This window comes from Ranitomeya variabilis, chromosome 6, assembly GCF_051348905.1.
Source record: "Ranitomeya variabilis isolate aRanVar5 chromosome 6, aRanVar5.hap1, whole genome shotgun sequence".
In the NCBI taxonomy this organism is placed as follows: domain Eukaryota; kingdom Metazoa; phylum Chordata; class Amphibia; order Anura; family Dendrobatidae; genus Ranitomeya; species Ranitomeya variabilis.
Window position 1 is genome coordinate 65,783,862 of NC_135237.1, and position 20,280 is coordinate 65,804,141.

The following is a 20,280-nucleotide window of genomic DNA, read 5'->3' on the forward strand; positions in this document are numbered from 1 at the left end:
TGCCCGTCGCTGATTGGTCGTGGCCATTTTGCCGCAACCAATCAGCGACTTGGATTTCCATGACAGACAGAGGCCGCGACCAATGAATATCCGTGACGGACAGACAGAAAGACAGACAGAAAGACGGAAGTGACCCTTAGACAATTATATAGTAGACTAGATGGTGGCCCGATTCTAACGCATCGGGTATTCTAGAATATGCATGTCCACGTAGTATATTGCTCAGTGACGTAGTATATTGCCCAGCCATGTAGTATATTGCCCAGCCACGTAGTATATTGCCCAGCCACGTAGTATATTGCACAGCCCACGTAGTATATTGCCCAGTCACGTAGTGTATTGCCCAGTCACGTAGTATATTGCCCAGCCACGTAGTATATTGCCCAGCCACGTAGTATATTGCCCAGTCACGTAGGATATTGCCCAGCCACGTAGTATATTGCCCAGTCACGTAGTATATTGCCCAGCCACGTAGTATATTGCGCAGCCCACGTAGTATATTGCGCAGCCACGTAGTATATTGCCCAGCTACATAGTATATTGCCTAGTCACATAGTATATTGCCCAGTCACGTAGTATATTGCCCAGTCACATAGTATATTGCACAGCGACGGAGTATACAGCACAGAGCCACTTAGTATACAGAGTTAAAATAAAAAATAAACATATACTCACCCTCTGTAGGCCCGTTGAAGTCCTAGCCCTGTGCGCGGTGCAGGCGTCAGCTTCCGGTCCCAAGGTGTGATGACGTCGCGGTCACATGACCGTGACGTCATGGCAGGTCCTTCTCGCGCAGGACCTGTGATGACGTCGCAGTCACATGACCGTGACGACCGCAGGCGGCAGCTTCTGGTCCCAGGATGGCATGCCAGAAGGACCTTCCATGACGTCACGGTCATGTGACAGCGACGCCATGGAAGGTCCTTCTCGCAGGGTTTGTGATCACGTCGCGGTCACATGACCGTGACGTCATGGAAGGTCCTTCAGGCATACCATCCTGGGACCGGAAGCTGCCGCTTGCATGGAGCGGTCACCGTAGCGACGCTAGGAGCGCGAAAGGTGGCAGATGGTGAGTATAGCAGGTTTTTTTTATTATTATTATTTTTAACATGACATATTTTTACTATTGATTCTGCATAGGCAGCGTCAGTAGTAAATAGTTAGGGACACACAGGGTTAATAGCAGCGGTAATGGAGTGCGCTACACCGCGGCCCGTTACCGCTGCCATTAACCCTGTGTGAGCGGAGACTGGAGGGGAAGGGGATTATGGAGTGGGCGCCGGGCAGTGATTGCTGGGGAGTAGGGGAGGGACTAATCGGACTGTGCCCGTCGCTGATTGGTCGCGGCAGCCATGACAGGCAGCTGCCGAGACCAATCAGCGACTTGGATTCCATGACAGACAGAGGCCTTGACTAATGATTATCCAGGACAGACAGACGGAAGTACCCCTTAGACAATCATATATATATAGATTATTCTACTTCTTCTCCACGTTTTCCGCAATTACTGCAGCCCGAACCGCTCAGCGCAGAGACCCCGTTCAGGCGGCATTTCCAAGCCCTCGGTGGGGACAGGTGTGCTATGTATTTTTGGAGTCGATCCGATTTGTAGTTTTAAAAAAAATCGCATTTAAAAAAAATAAAAATCCATAGGAATTAATGGCGACCTTTCCATGACCCTCAACTGACATGAATTGAAGCCACAGCGCAGGTGCACTGACCTTACAAAGATGGCAGCTATGCAAATGTACGGTGTCTGTATATATGCAAAGGGGAAGGCCATGAAGCCAGAAAAAAATGACTAAAATAGTCTATATAGATAATAATATGAAAATTCTTTATTAAGACAATGAATAGGACAACAAGAGATACAGGCTTAAAAAATGGTGCGCATGGAAAACAACCATTGTACAAAGGTACAAAAACAAGCAAGTGTGAGCGAGCACAGGGAACCACCTAACACCTGATAGCTACCACATGAAGTGGATGTGGCTTCACCAATGTGGGGTACTTTTTTTAAAAATACACTAGTGCCATTGCAGGCCCCTTGCCCAAAATTCACCGGACTATAACAGTACAGAGCATGTTCACCCTGTTGATCTAGTAGCAGTTAAAGGACACATTGCAGGAGACCGAGTTAAGAAGTAGCAAAAAAAACAATTAGAATATTCAACCAAGGTCCAAAAAACTAAGCAAAACCAAAAAAAACCTTGTATCTTATCAGATCATAGATGAAACCAAATCTTTATTTCTCACTTTAAAACATTAAACAGACAATCAACATGCAAGCAACCGTGCTGGGCTAAAGCTGCCCCTCACACTATTGATACTAAATGACCCTGCCTTGCAGCGGAGGTTGGCACCCTACAAATATATACGAGATAGGCACCCCCGCTCAACGGTGGCTGTCCCTATGACTCCTGTTTGTCAACTATAAATAATGTGATACATTTAAACCATCATTCTGACATGAGAGGAAAAAATGAATAAAGTTTGCCAATCGATAACTAGTTCGTTAGCGGCAACCATAGAACAGTGTGAAAAGGGTGAATAACAAAATAACATAAAGTGCAAAAAGTGCTTAATACACACTGGGTACCTCACTATAACAGCTCCCTGCTGATATGCATCCTGCCTGTCTGTGGGGGTTGGCACCCTACTGTTCAGCGGATATGGTTCCCCCACTCAACGTCGGCTTACCCTAAAAGCAAGCCCTACAGATTACACTAATCCCTACAAAGGTATCACATCAATGGCCCCAAATATTATGGCCATACACCTTAAAATCCAGGCAGGCTACATGGGTACAGTACTGATACACAACTGTGATCCCATTCTGCAATAAGTGTATATAGCAGTTATAACAACGGGGTACTTATCGTTCCTGATGTATTCATAGACAAACGCATCAATGCGTTTCACCAATGTGGCTCATCAGGAGGCTGAGATAGACTGATGCTGCTGCTGGGCGTTGGCTGGGTATTACCGCTTGCGTTCAAAAGACTGGGTTATAGACAACTGAAGGCTTTGCTGGGACAAGGACGTGGACGAGCTTGCTGATGGTGCTGCTTGACTGTGGGCCACAACAGGTGCAGGGCTAGAGGCATCTTCACATGCACGGTGTACTGGGGATTGGCTTCTACGCAAAACAGTGGAAGAAGCAGTGGTGTGACCAGCAGGCAGTGGTCCTGGAGCCTGGGGTTCGGCCCACAAAGTCGGGTGCTTTGCTTGCATGTGCCTGATCATGCTGGTGGTGGTCAGGCTGGTTGTTTTGCTACCCCTGCTGATGTGGGCATGGCAGATGCTGCAAATGGCCTGTTTGGGGTTATCGGCAGAGTGTTTAAAAATAACCAGACTCCGGAAGATCTAACAGTTGGAATGCCAACTTCCCTCAAGTTGGTGTTACTGGGTACGGACGCACGTCTTCTGTCTGTGGACACCACACTGCTTCTTCCTACCTGTTGGGGGGATATGCCTCCTTCCCCATTTCTTCTGCTGTCCTCGCTATGCATGTCCTCCTGCCAGGTTGGGTCAGTCACTATGTCATCCACCACCTTGTCTTCCACATACGCACCCTGCTCCTCCTCCTGACTTTTTGGCAATTTTGTCTCATCATCGTCCACCTCTTGTGACCCTATCCCACCATCGCCTTCGTGTGACCGGAGCTGGTCAAAGCTTTGGGCAGCTCTACATGCGATTTCATCTTTCCCCTCTTCAACTTGACCCGCAGAGATTTCAGAATCTTGAAATGGAAAACTGAACAGCTCTTCAGAGTGTCCAAGTGTGGGATCAGTTGTCTCAGGGCACTCGGCATGGCGGGAGGAAGGAAGATCAGGGTGAGGAATATCCTAGCCACAATCACAGCTACTCAGACTTGACTGTGTTGAAGACAAGGTGGTGGTGGTGGCTAAGTGACTGGAAGCATTATCCGCTATCCAACCAACAACCGTTTCACACTGCTCTGGCTTCAATAGTGGTGTGCTGCGGTCCCCTAGAAACTGGAACAGGAAGGTCGAGCGAGAAGATGTGGGTCTTTGTTGTTGCCCACTTTCACCTTGCCCACGGCTTCGTCCTCTGGATGCACCATCAGCATCACGTCCACTTACCCGTCCCTTGCCCCTTGCCTTAACCATTTTAAATGAACTACTGCACTATTTCAAATGCTCAACACAAATGTCTTTATTAGTAGTGAAATAATATGTGATCAGTATGACTGCAAAATCTACAATTTTTCAAACCAAAACACCAGGCAGGCCTCAGCCTGACCTAACAGACTGTATTAAAATTTTGGGGCTTTTTTTTAAGTTAATTTATGATAAAGCTGTATAGAATTTGAGTATCACACAGCCAAAAAATAAGTACACCGGCGTCCAATGCCCAAACTTGGAGCAGAGATATATGAGGGCTCTCACAGAAATACAACACTGGCAAATCTGTGGCCTTTCAATTTTTTTTTAGGCTAAATAGCGCTGTATAGAATTTGAGTATCACACAGCCACAAAGTAAGTACACCGGCCTCCAATGCCCAAACAGAGCACAGAGATCTATGACCGCTGTAATGGAAATACCACACTGGGAAATCTGTGGCCTTTCAATTTTTTTTTTAGGCTAAATAGCGCTGTATAGAATTTGAGTATCACACAGCCACAAAGTAAGTACACCGGCCTCCAATGCCAAAACTTGGAGCAGAGATATATGACGGCTGTAACAGAAATACCACACTGGCAAATCTGTGGCCTTTCAATTTTTTGGGAGGCTAAAAAAACACACGTGTTTTTTCATAGATTTCACAAGCCATTATGCTATTCACATTTCACGTATCACACATTTCCTTGCTTTAGTACAGTAAAATTGAGTGCAGCCATTGATCTATTTACTATATGTCTTTTTTTTGGTTATGCACCAGTTCAGACTATATTGCTGTTCAGTCAGTTTTCCTATATTTACTACAAACTTAGAGCACAGACATATATGACGGTTGACGGCTGTAACAGAAATACCACACTGACAAATCTGTGGCCTTTCAATTTTTTTTTAGGCTAAGTAGCGCTGTATAGAATTTGAGTATCACACAGCCACAAAGTAAGTACATCGGCCTCCAATACCAAAACTTGGAGCAGAGATATATGACAGCTGTAACAGTAATACCACACTGGCAAATCTGTGGGCTTGCAATTTTTTTTAAGCAAAATAGTGCTGTATAGAATCAGACAGCCAAAAAATATACACAGGCCTCCAATGAACAAACTGGGAGCACGCAGATACATGAGGCCTTCTTCTGTGAATTTAAAACACCAAAAAAAAAGGCACAAGGGTAGCACACACAACTATGCTATGTATGCCTGACAAACTATAATTTTTCAACAGGCCTCTGTCGGATAGAACAGACTGTATTTTTTTTTTAGGGGGGGGAATTTTTTGGGGAAAAAAGGTATATAGACAGTAAATAAGCTGCAGCAGGCAGTTATAGAGTTTTGGGAATGGACGCACATACAGTGCCTGCAGGCCTTGCACTGATGTGGATATGCTGTGCCCTGCCTACCTAGCGCTGCAATATCGGGACCCACGAATTAGCCTTCAAAAGGACTTTTGGTTTCTGAGGAGTTGTGGATGTAAGAGTTGCAGACCTACACTAACTCTAAAACCACGATTCTGACCCTATCTTGGCAGCAGCTCTCCCTACTCTCGCTGAAAAAGGAACAGAATGCGGAGAACAGGGTGGTGCCAGGTCTCTTATACTCGGGATCTCGGGATGATGCTGTGCGGCCAAGCCAATCACTGCACGACCACAACAAAGATGGCTGCGACGTTTCATGGCCTGGCAGACAATCCCTGCACCGTGATTGGGTCTCAAAAGTCCACCAAAACTGCTGGGTGGAGACTGCAGTTACCACCGAATAATCCCGGAAATGCTTGCTGCTCGCCGAGTATGCCGAGCATAGCGATACTCGTGTGAGTAACGAGTATTGGCAAGCACGTTCGCTCATCACTAGTCTTTAACCAAATTATTGTCTTTTTGTTTTCCCAGTCCAGGAGAACTGGATTTAATGAGGGGGGAATGGTTGTTACAGTGGCATTGCTTTCCTCATGGGGAGAGTGATGTCACACTTGGAAGCGAGGAAGGATCTCTTTATCAGGTATCACATTCATGCAACATGTTCATACTCCAGGCCAGGAGGGGGAGCTCTGATCCAGCTTGTGGGTGACTCCCCTATATATATTCTGGCTGGAAGGAAAGTAGTGAGTCAGTCTGAGAGAGATACAGAGGAAAGAGAGGCCATGCAGCCACGTGAGGTGCTGCAGTTCCTGAAAGGAAAGAAATGAAAGCAGAATAAGTTGTAGAGAGCGTAAAGGAGGAAAAGAAGAAAAGGTGAAGTGAAGAGCTGGGGAGAAGCTGCGACTGAGCTTCTTCCATGCTAAAGCTCATGAAACCGGTAGCCGGAAGACCGAGGTTGTGGGGGTATCTTTTTGCCCCACAGCAGAAACCGACGGACAGCAGATCGCAAGTTACCTGTCCACCATAAACACCTGAAGACACATTAACTCATACAGCCTGGGTCGTGATAGAGATCCTGTAAAAAGGCTCGAGTTACCTGTCATGCAGGTTAGTGTTCTACCTAAAGGGGGACAGAGAGAACGAGATGACCTTGTGAGAGGCCTAAGACAGCAAGGGACTACAACACAGTGCTAGGACGGCTTCCAACCCCACCTTATTAGGGGGATTCCAGAATCGCTTCCAAGCCGGCCAGACCATACCAGCATCTGTGATCCGGTACCCTGGACTGTGGATGCCTGAACCCTTCAGTAAAGAGGTAAAGAGACTGCAACCCTGTGTCCTCTGTTTCTTGCTATACCACCTACCATCTGTCCCTTCTACACTGGGAGCCCTGGAGACCCTACTTCACCTGTGGGAAGCCATATCATCCCTGCTGCCACATCATCCCGGAGGACCCTTTTAAGCTGCGTCGGTCACCCCTGACCGAATACCTCGGGTGGCGTCACAAACAAACTTTATTTCCCATTTCAAAACCCCTTTTACATGGGCGCCTAGGGCCATGGACCGGGTCGCCGCTGCTGTGACAAATCCCTTTAAGTATCGGACCCGATACAGAGTACCCAACAGCCCTGGCGGGCATTCCATGTATATGCATTGTAAGACGCACCCCCATTTCCCCAAAAAAAATTTTGGGGAAAAAGTGCGTCTTATAATGCGTAAAATACAGTATTTAGTATTTGTATCCATATATACATTTATTCACGTTCTTGACTAACCATATTGTTATACCAAACTCGCAGTCTTCATGTAAAATTACATTTGTACCTACTTGATACTATTCATATATTTTCAATACATTGTTGACAGCGTAATTCAGCACGTCTCCCTACCTAACCTTGACATACGTCACTTTTACTAAATACATCTGTTATGCCCCCTTTTTCTTATATTTGTGTTTCTCCCACACCTTTTATACTTGGCAAATGTAATATAATTTTTATATTTTCATACATTGTTCTACTGACTTTTTTTATCAGTTCTCTGGTGTTTTTCTCACTTTAATGCTCAGATTAGTCTTTCTTCGGAATTCATATCCTAGACGTACGTATGCACACACATACTTCCTGTATTTATACAGTTATATAATTTATAACCTTGTGTACCTATGTGCATATATATTCATCTAGACTCCTGCCACTCCTCTTAATTTATGTAATTATATACTGTATGTGCAAATCCTCTTATAAGTCGTGAGGGGTCATATAAGAAGACATGTACTTTGGAGCTGAGCCCCTAATCTTTTAGGACCCTAGCAACACCTTTGCTCTGTAGTGTAGTGTGTGTTAATATATTCACCTACCACCAAGTTCTCTGGTATTTAGCGCCGTTCGCTCCTCTTCTGAGTGATGTCACCGCTCTCCAGACAGACCGGGTCACACTGCGCTCTATGTAACCCGGATGTGTCTTTAACCCCTTAACGACCGCCGATACGCCTTTTAACGGCGGCAGTTAAGGGTACTTAGACGTGAAAAAGTGAATAGCGTGAAAAAGTGAATAGCGCCCCCCAGAGTCGGATTTTCTCGGGGTCAGCCGAGACCCCAGAGAACATGATTCGGGGCGGTTTTACCGACCCCGAGTTGCGATCACCGGTAATTAACCGTTTACCGGCGGTCGCAAAAAAAAAAAAAAACCGCGATTTCCCATCTGTCCTTCGATGTGATCGCACATCAGAGGACAGAGAAACGGGTCCCCGATCACCCCCGATAGCCCCCCGATACTCACCTGTCTCCCCCGGTGCTCCTCGTGGCTCCCGATGGGCGCCGCCATCTTATTCTGGCCAAAATTATTATAATATTTATTAATATTATTGCGGGCGCATGCGCAGTGCGCCCGCCGGCCGGCATCCGGAAGATCTTTGGGGTCTCTGCTGCTGGGGGGTAGCCAAGACCCCAAAGAACATGATCGGGGTCGGTTTTTACCGACCCCGTTTGCGATCGCTGGTAATTAACTGTTTACCGGCGACCGCAAAAAAAAAAGCGATGTGTAATTCTCTGTCCTCTGATGTGATCGCACATCATAGGACAGAGAAATAGGGGGATTTGGGGACCATGTCATACTTACCGGTGTCCCTGGGTCCTCCTGTGTCCTCTCCTGGCCACCGGCTTCTTCGTCCAGTAAGAAAATGGCGGGCGCATGCGCAGTGCGCCCGCCATGATCTGCTGGCCGGCAGCTAGAGGAGTTGGGGCTAAAATTAGGGTTAAGGTTGGGGCTAAAGTTAGGGTTAGGGTTGGGGCTAAATTTACTGTTAGGGTTAGGGTCGGGGCTACAGTTAGGGTTAGGGTTGGGGCTAAATTTAGGGTTAGGGTTGGGGATAAATTTAGGGTTGGGGATAAATTTAGGGTTGGGGCTAAATTTAGGGTTAGGGTTGGGGCTAAAGTCAGGGTTAGGGTTGGGGCTAGGGTTAGGGTTGGGGCTAAATTTAGGGTTAGGGTTGGGGCTACAGTTAGGGATGGGGCTAAAGTTAGGTTTAGAGTTGGGATTAGGGTTAGGGTTTGGATTAGGGTTGGCATTAGGGTTACGTTTGGGATTAGGGTTAGGTTTGGGATTAGGGTTAAGATTAGGGTTGGGATTAGGGTTAGGGGTGTATTGGGATTAGGGTTAGGATTGAGATTAGGGTTGAGATTAGGATTAGGGGTGTGTTTAGGATTTAGGGTTCTGATTAGAGTTATGGTTGTTTTGGGGTTAGGGTTGTGATTAGGATCATGGATCGGGTTGGGATTAGGGTTAGGGGTGTGTTGGCGTTAAGGTTGGAGTTAGAATTGGGGGGTTTCCACTGTTTAGGTACATCAGGGGGTCTCTAAACGCCACAGCCAATTTTGCGCTCAAAAAGTCAAATGGTGCTCCCTCCCTTCTGAGCTCTGCCGTGCACCCAAACAGTGGTTTACCCCCACATATGGGGCATCAGCGTACTCGGGATAAATTGGACAACAACTTTTGGGGTCCAATTTCTCCTGTTACCCTTGTGAAAATAAAAACTTGGGGGCTAAAAAATCTTTTTTGGGGGAAAAAAAAATTATTTTCACGACTCTGCATTATAAATTTCTGTGAAGCACTTGGGCATTCAAAGTTCTCACCACACATCTAGATAAGTTCCTTGGGGGGTCTAGTTTCCAAAATGGGGTGACTTGTGGGGGGTTTCTACTGTTTAGGTACATCAGGGGCTCTGCAAATGCAACATAACGCCCGCAGACCATTCTATCAAAGTCTGCATTCCAAAACGGTGCTCCTTCCCTTCCGAGCTCTGCCATGTGCCCAAACATTGGTCCCCCCCACACATGGGGTATCAGTGTACTCAGGACAAATTGGACAACAACTTTTGGGGTCCAGTTTCTCTTGTCACCCTTGTGAAAATATAAATATGGGGGCTTAAAAAATCTTTTTTGTGGAAATTTTTTTTTTTTTTTCACGACTCTGCATTATAAACTTCTGTGAAGCACTTGGGCATTCAAAGTTCTCACCACACATCTAGATAAGTTCCTTGGGGGGTCTAGTTTCCAAAATGGGCTCACTTGTGGGGGTTTCTACTGGTTAGGTACATCAGTGGCTCTGCAAACGCAACATAGTGCCCAAAGACCATTCTATCAAAGTCTGCATTCCAAAACGGCACTCCTTCTCTTTCGAGCTCTGCCATGCGCCCAAACAGTAGTTTACCCCCACATATGGGGTATCAGCCTACTCAGCATAAATTGCACAATAATTTTAGGGTCCAATTTCTCCTGTTACCCTTGTGAAAGTAAAAATTTGGGGGTGAAAAGATCATTTTTGTGGAAAAAAAATGATTTTTTTTATTTTCATGACTCTACATTATAAACTTCTGTGAAGAAGTTGGGGGTTCATAGTGCTCACCACACATCTACATAAGCTCTTTGTGGGGTCTAGTTTCCAAAATGGTGTCACTTGTGGGGGTTTCTACTGTTTAGGTACATCAGGAGCTCTGCAAATGCAGCATGACGCCCGCAGACCATCCCATCAAAGTCTCCATTCCAAGCGGTGCTCCTTCCCTACCGAGCCCCGATGAGTGCCCAAACAGTGCCACCCCCACATATGGGGTATCAGCGTACTCAGGACAAACTGTTCAACAGATTTTGGGGTCCAATGTCTCCTGTTACCCTTGAGAAAATAAAAATTTGCAGGCTAAAAAATCATTTTTGAGGGAAAAAAAGGATTTTTTATTTTCACGGCTCTACGTTATAAATTTCTGTGAAGCACTTGGGGTTTCAAGTGCTCACCACACATCTAGATAAGTTCCTTAAGGGGTCTTGTTTCCAAAATGGTGTCACATGTGGGGGTTTCCACTGTTTAGGCACATCAGGGGCTCTCCAAACGCGACAAGGTGTCCGATCTCAATTCCAGCCAATTCTGCATTGAAAAAGTAAAACGGCACTAATTCTACATTGAAAAAGTAAAACGGCACTCCTTCTCTTCCAAGCTCTGCGATGCGCCCAAACAGTGGTTTACCCCCACATATGGGGTATCGACGTACTCAGGAGAAATTGCACAAAAACTGTTGTGGTCTAAATTCTCCTGTTACCCTTGTGAAAATAAGAATTTGTGGTCGAAAAGATCATTTTTGTGTAAACAAATGCGATTTTTTATTTTCACGGCTCTACTTTATAAACTTCTGTGAAGCACTTGGGGGCTCAAAGTGCTCACCACACATCTAGATAAGTTCCTTAAGGGGTCTAGTTTCCAAAATGGTGTCACTTGTGGAGCGTTTCCACTGTTTAGGCACATCAGGGGATCAGGGGCTCTCCAAATGGCGTCCGATCTCAATTCCAGCCAATTCTGCATTGAAAAAGTCAAACGGCGCTCCTTCTCTTCCAAGCTCTGCGGTGCGCCCAAACAGTGGTTTACCCCCACATATGGGGTATCGGCGTATTCAGGAGAAATTGCACAACAAAATTTATGGTTAAATTTCTGTTTTTACGCTTGTGAAAATAAAAAAAAATGGTTCTGAAGTAAAATGTTTGCAAAAAAAAAGTAAAATGTTCATTTTTTCCTTCCACATTGTTTCAGTTCCTGTGAAGTACGTAAAGGGTTAATAAACTTCCTGAATGTGGTTTCGAGCACCTTGAGGGGTGCAGTTTTTAGAATGGTGCCACACTTGGGTATTTTCTATCATATAGACCCCTCAAAATGACTTCAAATGTGATGTGGTCCCTAAAAAAAACATGATGTTGTAAAAATGAGAAATTGCTGGTCAACTTTTAACCCTTATAACTCCCTAACAAAAAAAAAATTTGTTTCCAAAATTGTGCTGATGTAAAGTAGACATGTGGGAAATGTTATTTATTAACTATTTTTTGTGACATATCTCTCTGATTTAAGGGCATAAAAATACAAAGTTTGAAAATTGCAAAATTTTAAAAATTTTCGCCATATTTCCGTTTTTTTCATAAACAATCGCAAGTAATATCGAAGAAATGTTACCACTAACATGAAGTACAATATGTCACGAAAAAACAATCTCTCAGAATCAGCAGGATCTGTTAAAGGATTCCAGAGTTATAACCTCATAAAGTGACAGTGGTCAGAATTGTAAAAATTGGCTCGGTCATTAAGTACCAAATTGGCTCTGTCACTAAGGGGTTAACATTATAAGCCTATGGAGCGACAGAACAAGGCCCCATAGGCTTGCATTATAGAAGAGACTTCTGGCTCACACCGAGAGCATAGAGTGAGCGATGACAGGAGATTCCGACAGCTAAATAGGAAAGGGTTATTTACAGTTAGAGCAGTCAGACTGTGGAATGCCCAACCACAAGAACTAGTAATGGCAGACACTACAACAGCCTTTAAAAAGGGCTGGATGATTTTCTTAATACACATAACATTGTGGGTTAAATTTAATGTAGTGACAAAATGGACAATTGCTGGAGACAGGTTAAACTTGATGGACCTAGGTCTTTTTTCAGCCTATGTATGTAACTATGTAGCTACGACATCACACAAAAGAGGAGCCGGACAGAGCTTGATCCCAGAGAAGACGGCAGTAGGGAAGTATATCACCCCACCACACTACAGTACATACACGTTTAGTGAAAAAACAAAACTTCATAAGGTGCTTCAAACATGTACGACGTACAGTATTGGTATGCCATATATTTCAGAAATATTCTATTACAAAGGAACATTAATTCAGAATGTTTATTTAATTTTTTTTAAATTAGGAACTACATGGAAGAATGATGTGATGTGCTTGAAGGAGCCTTCATCTTCTGCAGATGCTTTTTGCTGGTCAGAAGGCCACAGGCAGATGTTAGAAATCTTTCCGCACAGGTATTATTTATTACGTGTATTTGTGCGCCATCATATTCCACGGAAAATTCCCTATCAGTATGTCTTTGGAGTGTGGGAGGAAACCGGAGAACCCGGAGGAAACCCACGCAAACACGGGGAGAACATACAAACTCCTTGCAGATGTTTTCCTTAGTGACATTTAAACCCAGGATCCCAGTGCTGCAGAGCAACAGTGCTAACCACTGAGCCACCGTGCTGCCCAAGTACAGCTTTGATGATGGACTTGCTGTACTTTCTTCAGGGCACTAGATGTATGTGGTGCCCTAACAACAGATTGGAAAAATGCATCTTTTTCTGATGCTGCGAGCAGCCCTAGATAATCCACGCCGGCAGGATGATATAATCCGGCGGAAGATGGAACCTATGGGAAGAGATATAAAACTAATGTAAGTAATGGGACTCCATATTAGAAGATACTGCTTTGGTGTCATTATGGCAGGACGGTAGAGAAATCTTATCTGTGCAGAGGAACAGGATCATTCTCAGTCATCATACATGTGACAATCCCACCACTGACAGATAACATCTTCTCCACATGAATTATTCTCACTGGCCAACATCAAACAACATAGACCTAATTATCACACTTACGTCTTCTAGGTTCTCGCTCTTCTTTTATTTTGGCATTTTGCTCTTCTACCAGTTTTATTGCAGACTTATTTTTCTTCTCAACTAGAAATTCATATAAAAAGTAAAAAAAACAAGTCAATGATCATTGTCAGTCATCATACATGTGGCAATCGTACCACTGGGAGTTAACATCTCCTCCTCGTGAATAATTCTCATTCGCCGACATCAGACAACATAGACCTTATTGTCACACTTACCTCTGCTGGGTTCTGCCTCTGCTACTATTTCTGGGTCTTGCTCTCCCAGTTTTAATGCAGATATATTTTTTGTCTCAACTGAAAATTCATGTAAAAAAGTAAGAAAAACAAGTCAATGATCATTGTCAGTCATAGATGTGACAATCCCACCATAGACATATAATATATCCTCCTCTTGAATAATTCTCAATTGCCGTCATCAGACAGCATAGACCTTATTGTCACACTTACCTCTGCTAGGTTCTGTCTCTGCTACTATTTCTGGGTCTTGATCTTCACCCAGTTTTAATGCAGATGTATTTTTTGTCTCAACTAGAAATTCATGTGAAAATGTAAGAAAAACAAGTCAATAATCATTGTTAGTCATAGATGTGAAAATCCCACCATTTATTATTATTATTATTATTATTTATTTATATAGCACCATTAATTCCATGGTGCTGTACATGAGAAAGGGGTTACATACAGGGTTATTGATATCATTTACCGTAAACAGGTTTACAGTGACACACTGGTACAGAGGGGAGAGGACCCTGTCCTTGCGGACTTACATTCTAACATCTCCTCCTCGTGAACAATTCTCAATCGCCGACATCAGACAACATGGACCTTATTGTCACACTTACCTCTGCTAGGTTCTGTCTCTGCTACTATTTCTGGGTCTTGCTCTCCCAGTTTTAATGCAGATATATTTTTTGTCTCAACTGGAAATTCATGTAAAAAAGTAAGAAAGACAAGTCAATGATCATTGTCAGTCATAGATGTGAAAATCCCACCATTGACATATCCTCCTCGTGAAATATTCTCAGTCGCCAACATCAGACAACATAGACCTTATTGTCACACTTACCTCTGCAAGGTTCAGTCTCTGGGACTATTTCTGGGTCTTGATCTTCTCCCAGTTTTATTGCAGATGTATTTTTTGTCTCAACTGGAAATTCATGTAAAAATGTAAGAAAAACAAGTCAATAATCATTGTTAGTCATAGATGTGACAATCCCACAATTGACCTATAATATATCCTCCTCGTGAATTATTCTCAGTCGCCGACATCAGACAACATAGACCTTGTTGTCACACTTACCTCTGCTAGCTTCTGTCTCTGCGACTATTTCTGGGTTTTGCTCTTCTCCCAGGTTCAATACAGATTTATTTTTTGTCTCAACTGGAAATTCATATAAAAAAGTAAGAAAAACAAGTCAATGATCATTGTTAAGGTACCGTCACACTAAGCAACGTCGCCAGCGATCTGTGACGTTGCAGCGTCCTAGGGAGCGATATCGCTGTATTTGACACGCAGCAGCGATCAGAATCCCGCTGTGAAATTGCTGGTCGCTGCTAGAAGGTCTGCACATTATTTGGTCGCTAGGTCGCCGTGTATCGCCGTGTTTGACGGCAAAAGCAACCATACCAGCGATATTTTACACTGGTAACCAGGGTAAACATCGGGTTACTAAGCGCAGGGCCGCGCTTAGTAACCCGATGTTTACCCTGGTTACCAGCGTAAAATGTAAAAAAAAACAAACAGTACATACTCACATGCTTCCCCCGGCGTCCGCTTCCCACACTGACTGAGCGCCGCAAATTGAAAGTGAAAGCACAGCACAGCGGTGACGTCACCGCTGTGCCCTGCTACTGCCGGCGCTCAGTCATTACAGGAAGCGGACGCCGGGGGACGCATGTAAGTATGTACTTATATTTTACGCTGGTAACCAGGGTAAACATCGGGTTACTAAGCGCGGCCCTGCGCTTAGCAACCCGATGTTTACCCTGGTTACCCGGGGACCTCGGCATCGTTGGTCGCTGGAGAGCGGTCTGTGTGACAGCTCTCCAGCGACCACACAGCGACGCTGCAGCGATCGGCATTGCTGTCGCTATCGCTGCAGCGTCGCTTAGTGTGACGGTACCCTTAGTCTTAGATGTGAAAATCCCACCATTGAGATATAACATATCCTCCTCGTGAAATATTCTCAGTCGCCAACATCAGACAACATAGACCTTATTGTCACACTTACCTCTGCAAGGTTCAGTCTCTGGGACTATTTCTGGGTCTTGATCTTCTCCCAATTTTATTGCAGATGTATTTTTTGTCTCAACTGGAAATTCATGTAAAAATGTAAGAAAAACAAGTCAATAATCATTGTTAGTCATAGATGTGAAAATCCCACCATTGACATATAATATATTCTCCTCGTGAAATATTCTGAGTCACCAACATCAGACAACATAGACCTTATTGTCACACTTACCTCTGCTAGGTTCAGTCTCCGCGACTCTTTCTGGGTCTTGATCTTCTGCCAGTTTTAATGCAGATGCATTTTTTGTCTCAACTGGAAATTCATGTAAAAATGTAAGAAAAACAAGTCAATAATCATTGTTAGTCATAGATGTGAAAATCCCACCATTGACATATAATATATTCTCCTCGTGAAATATTCTGAGTTGCCAACATCGGACAACATAGACCTTGTTGTCACACTTACCTCTGCTAGGTTCAGTCTCTGGGACTATTTCTGGGTCTTGCTCTTCTCCCAGGTTCAATACAGATTTATTTTTTGTCTCAACTGGAAATTCATATAAAAAAGTAAGAAAAACAAGTCAATGATCATTGTCAGTCATAGATGTGAAACTCCCACCATTGTCATATAATATATCCTCCTCGTGAATTATTCTCAATCGCCGACATCAGACAACATAGACCTTATTGTCACACTTACCTCTGCTAGGTTCTGTCTCTGCGACTATTTCTGGGTCTTGATCTTCACCCAGTTTTATTGCAGATGTATTTTTTGTCTCAACTAGAAATTCATGTAAAAATGTAAGAAAAACAAGTCAATAATCATTGTTAGTCATAGATGTGAAAATCCCACCATTGACATATAATATATTCTCCTCGTGAAATATTCTGAGTCGCCAACATCGGACAACATAGACCTTATTGTCACACTTACCCCTGATAGGTTCAGTCTCTGGGACTATTTCTGGATCTTGCTCTTCTCCCAGGTTCAATACAGATTTATTTTTCATCTCAACTGGAAATTCATATAAAAAAGTAAGAAAAACAAGTCAATGATAAACTCCTATAAGATAAGATTTATATCTTCATCTAGTAGAGTTATTTTATTTTTGTACCTTACAGTACTGGGATTCTGGCATTGCACCTTAAGGCTATGGTCACTAGCAGTTTTTTGCATGTAAATTATAAGCTACTTTTTACAGTGATAGCAAAAGCTATGAGATGTCAGAAATCTCATGCAGACATTTGTTTTTTTTCCTAGCTAGATCTGAGAGTCTCAGTGTTTTTGAAATCTGAATCATGTCAGTTCTTTCAGCATTTTTGCAGTGTTTTTTCAACCACAGGAAGAATACATGGGGAAGGGCCAAAGAGCGCCGGCTCATGCACACTACAGTATTTTGATCTGCCTTCAGCAGGGCAGAGAGAAGTGTGCCTGCGCAGGAACATGATGGGGGAACACTATGTGGATGACATAGGACCCATCACCCACACGAAGCAGAGAAGGAGAATGGCATCACCAGAAGAGAGGAGGCTCTGGATTAAGACCAGTGATGCCCATTTGTGAGTATAATAAAATGTATTTTTTTTTTTTGCATGGCGTCTTGGAGACTTATATACAGAAATTCCAGAATGCTGTAACACAGAGCTGAAAGGTGGTGGTCTTAGGTTATATGATAAAAATCTGGTGACAGGATCTCTTTAATATGACATTAGTTGCAGCAGTGTTATCATATAGTCCATTACTTAAAACATCTGTGTCACATTAATGGTACATATAGGGTTAGTTTGGGGCCTGTTCGAGCCATAGGCACAGTATTCATGATCAGTATCAGGCACCAGACTGTATGGCCCCTTGTATCTTTTAATGCACAGCACGAGAGCGTGAGAATTTTATACATTGAAGTGTTGGATTGTTGATTATTTTAAAGGCACAAAAAAGCAGTGATTTTCTGAGCCCTCAGGTAACATTCACATTGCACTTTTGGATTATTGGCTATAACAAGATGTCGTATAGACCTGCACATACCTGACAATATCGGAGAGGGTGACTTGTTTTCAGTAGTGAAACACTGATTATCACCGTCATTTCTAGTAGGAGAAGATTCTTTCTGCCTGTTTGGTAGAAGAATAATAAATAAATCACAAGTGAAAGCAATTAAAAATAAAAAGACTTCTTTCTGTATGGTCACTTGGGAAACTTGGACAAAATGGAGGGGATACCTTGCACAGGACTGCCTTCTATCAGCAAGAATGAATAATAACTAGTGATAAAGGGCTTTAATGAACTGGAAATGAAAGGCTGGTCACAATGATCAACTGTTATCATCAGCGTTCACGGGCCGCCATCAGCGCATTACTGTCCTGACTGGCGTATGGGGCCCAGTGGCAGAGGGGGCCCGCATCAGGCCCAGTCTCTTCTGCTCATCAGGCCCGGGCCCCAGCGGCAGGCTTCTATCGGTAACAGAACCTGCGTCCAAGACGCAGGTTCAGTTACTCTATTGCAGCCTTGAGGGCCCGTGTGGGCGCTGAAATGCCGGCAGGGATCTTCGCTTCGCCGCAGGAGCGCGGCCAGGTAAGGAGACATTTTTTCTATTTTTTTTTAATTGAAAGCACAAGCCGCAATGTGGACCATGTGTCTCCATCTAGCCCGGCACAGAAGGGAGACAGGGAGCAGAATGGAGATAAGGGGGCAGAATGGAGACAAGGGGGCAGAAAGGGGGCAGAATGGAGACAAGGGGGCAGAATGGAGACAAGGGGGCAGAATGGAGACAAAGGGGGCACAATGGAGACACAGGGAGCAGAATAGAGACAAAGTGGGCAGAATGGAGACAAGGGGGCAGAATGGAGACACAGGGAGCAGAATGTAGACAAGGGGGCAGAATGGAGACAAAGGGGGCAGAATGGAGACACAGGGGGCAGAATGGAGACAAGGGGGCAGAGTGAAGACAAGGGGCAGAATGGAGACATGGGGGCAGAATGGAGACAAGGGGCAGATTGGCGACAAAGGGTGCAGAATGGAGACACTGGGGAGAATGGAGACAAGGCGCAGCATGGAGACAAAGGGGGCAGAATGGAGACAAGGCGGCAGAATGGAGACCATGGGGGCAGAATGGAGACATGGGGGCAGAATGGAGACACAGGGAGCAGAATGGAGACACAGGGGGCAGAATGGAGGCAAAGGGGGCAGAATGGCGACACAGGGGGCAGAATGGAGACAAGGGGCAGAATGGAGACAAGGGGGCAGAATGGAGACAAGGGGGCAGAATGGAGACAAGGGGGCAAAATGGAGACAAGGGGGTAGAATGGAGACAAAGGGGGCACAATGGAGACACAGGGAGCAGAATAGAGACAAGGGGGCAGAATGGAAACAAGGGGCAGATTGGAGACACAGGGGGCAGAATGAAGACAAGGGGGCAGAATGGAGGCATGGGAGCTGAATGGAGACAAGGGGGCAGAATGGAGACACAGGGGGCAGAATGAAGACAAGGGGCAGAATGGAAACATGGGGGCAGAATGGAGACAAGGGGCAGATTGACGACAAAGGGGGCCAAATGGAGACAAGGGGGCAGAATGGAGACAAGGGGGCAGAATGGAGACAAGGGGGCAAAATGGAGACAAGGGGGTAGAATGGAGACAAAGGGGGCACAATGGAGACACAGGGAGCAGAATAGAGACAAGGGGGCAGAATGGAAACAAGGGGCAGATTGGAGACACAGGGGGCAGAATGAAGACAAGGGGGCAGAATGGAGGCATGGGAGCTGAATGGAGACAAGGGGGCAGAATGGAGACACAGGGGGCAGAATGAAGACAAGGGGCAGAATGGAAACATGGGGGCAGAATGGAGACAAGGGGCAGATTGACGACAAAGGGGGCAGAATGGAGACACAGGGGGCAGAATGGAGACAAGGCGCAGCATGGAGACAAAGGGGGCAGAATGGAGACAAGGGGCAGAATGGAGACAAAGGGGGCAGAATGGAGACAAGGGGGCAGAATAGAGACCATGGGGACAGAATGGAGACATGGGGCAGAATGGAGACACAGGGAGCAGAATGGAGACACGGGGCAGAATGGAGACAAGGGGGCAGAATGGAGGTAAAGGGGGCAGAATGGAGACAAGGCAGAATGGAGACAAGGGGCAGAATGGAGATATGGGGCAGAATGGAGACGGGGGAAGAATGGTGACAAGGGGGCAGAATGGAGACAAGGGGGCAAAATGAGACAAGTGGGCAGAATGAAAACAAAGGGGGCAGAATGGAGACAAAGGGGGCAGAATGGAAACACAGGGGGCAGAATGTAGACAAGGGGCAGAATGGAGACACAGGGGGCAGAATGTAGACAAGGGGGCAGAATGGAGACAAGGGGCAGAATGGAGACAAGGGGCAGATTGGAGACACAGGGGGCAGAATGAAGACAAGGGGGCAGAATGGAGGCATGGGAGCAGAATGGAGACAAGGGGGCAGAATGGAGACAAGGGGCAGAATGGAGACAAGGGGGCAGATGGGAGACCCAAGGGCAGATGGGAGACACGGGGTGCAGGATAGAGACATGGTGCAGAATGGAACAGATGGGGCAGGAATATG

General features: G+C 45.1%; 1 protein-coding gene across 9 annotated transcripts in view; it reads right to left on the reverse strand.

Moving 5' to 3' along the window:
- LOC143781770 (microtubule-associated serine/threonine-protein kinase 4-like) overlaps nucleotides 1-20,280 on the reverse strand; it is a 61,921-nt gene that overhangs the window by 33,368 nt on the left and 8,273 nt on the right. For 2 of the 9 annotated variants that reach the window (XM_077268580.1, XM_077268579.1), the window contains exons 14-23: nucleotides 17,727-17,812; nucleotides 16,635-16,715; nucleotides 16,401-16,481; nucleotides 16,167-16,247; nucleotides 15,933-16,013; nucleotides 15,699-15,779; nucleotides 14,768-14,848; nucleotides 14,534-14,614; nucleotides 14,310-14,387; nucleotides 13,915-13,995 (exon numbers count right to left, since the gene is read on the reverse strand). In XM_077268580.1, the coding sequence (XP_077124695.1) occupies nucleotides 13,915-13,995; nucleotides 14,310-14,387; nucleotides 14,534-14,614; nucleotides 14,768-14,848; nucleotides 15,699-15,779; nucleotides 15,933-16,013; nucleotides 16,167-16,247; nucleotides 16,401-16,481; nucleotides 16,635-16,715; nucleotides 17,727-17,812 (812 nt within the window). Of the gene's footprint in view, nucleotides 1-12,701; nucleotides 13,218-13,447; nucleotides 13,529-13,683; nucleotides 13,762-13,914; nucleotides 13,996-14,309; nucleotides 14,388-14,533; nucleotides 14,615-14,767; nucleotides 14,849-15,698; nucleotides 15,780-15,932; nucleotides 16,014-16,166; nucleotides 16,248-16,400; nucleotides 16,482-16,634; nucleotides 16,716-17,726; nucleotides 17,813-20,280 lie in introns of those variants that run through there. The other 7 variants (XM_077268581.1, XM_077268584.1, XM_077268583.1 and 4 more) reach the window with 7 other exon arrangements.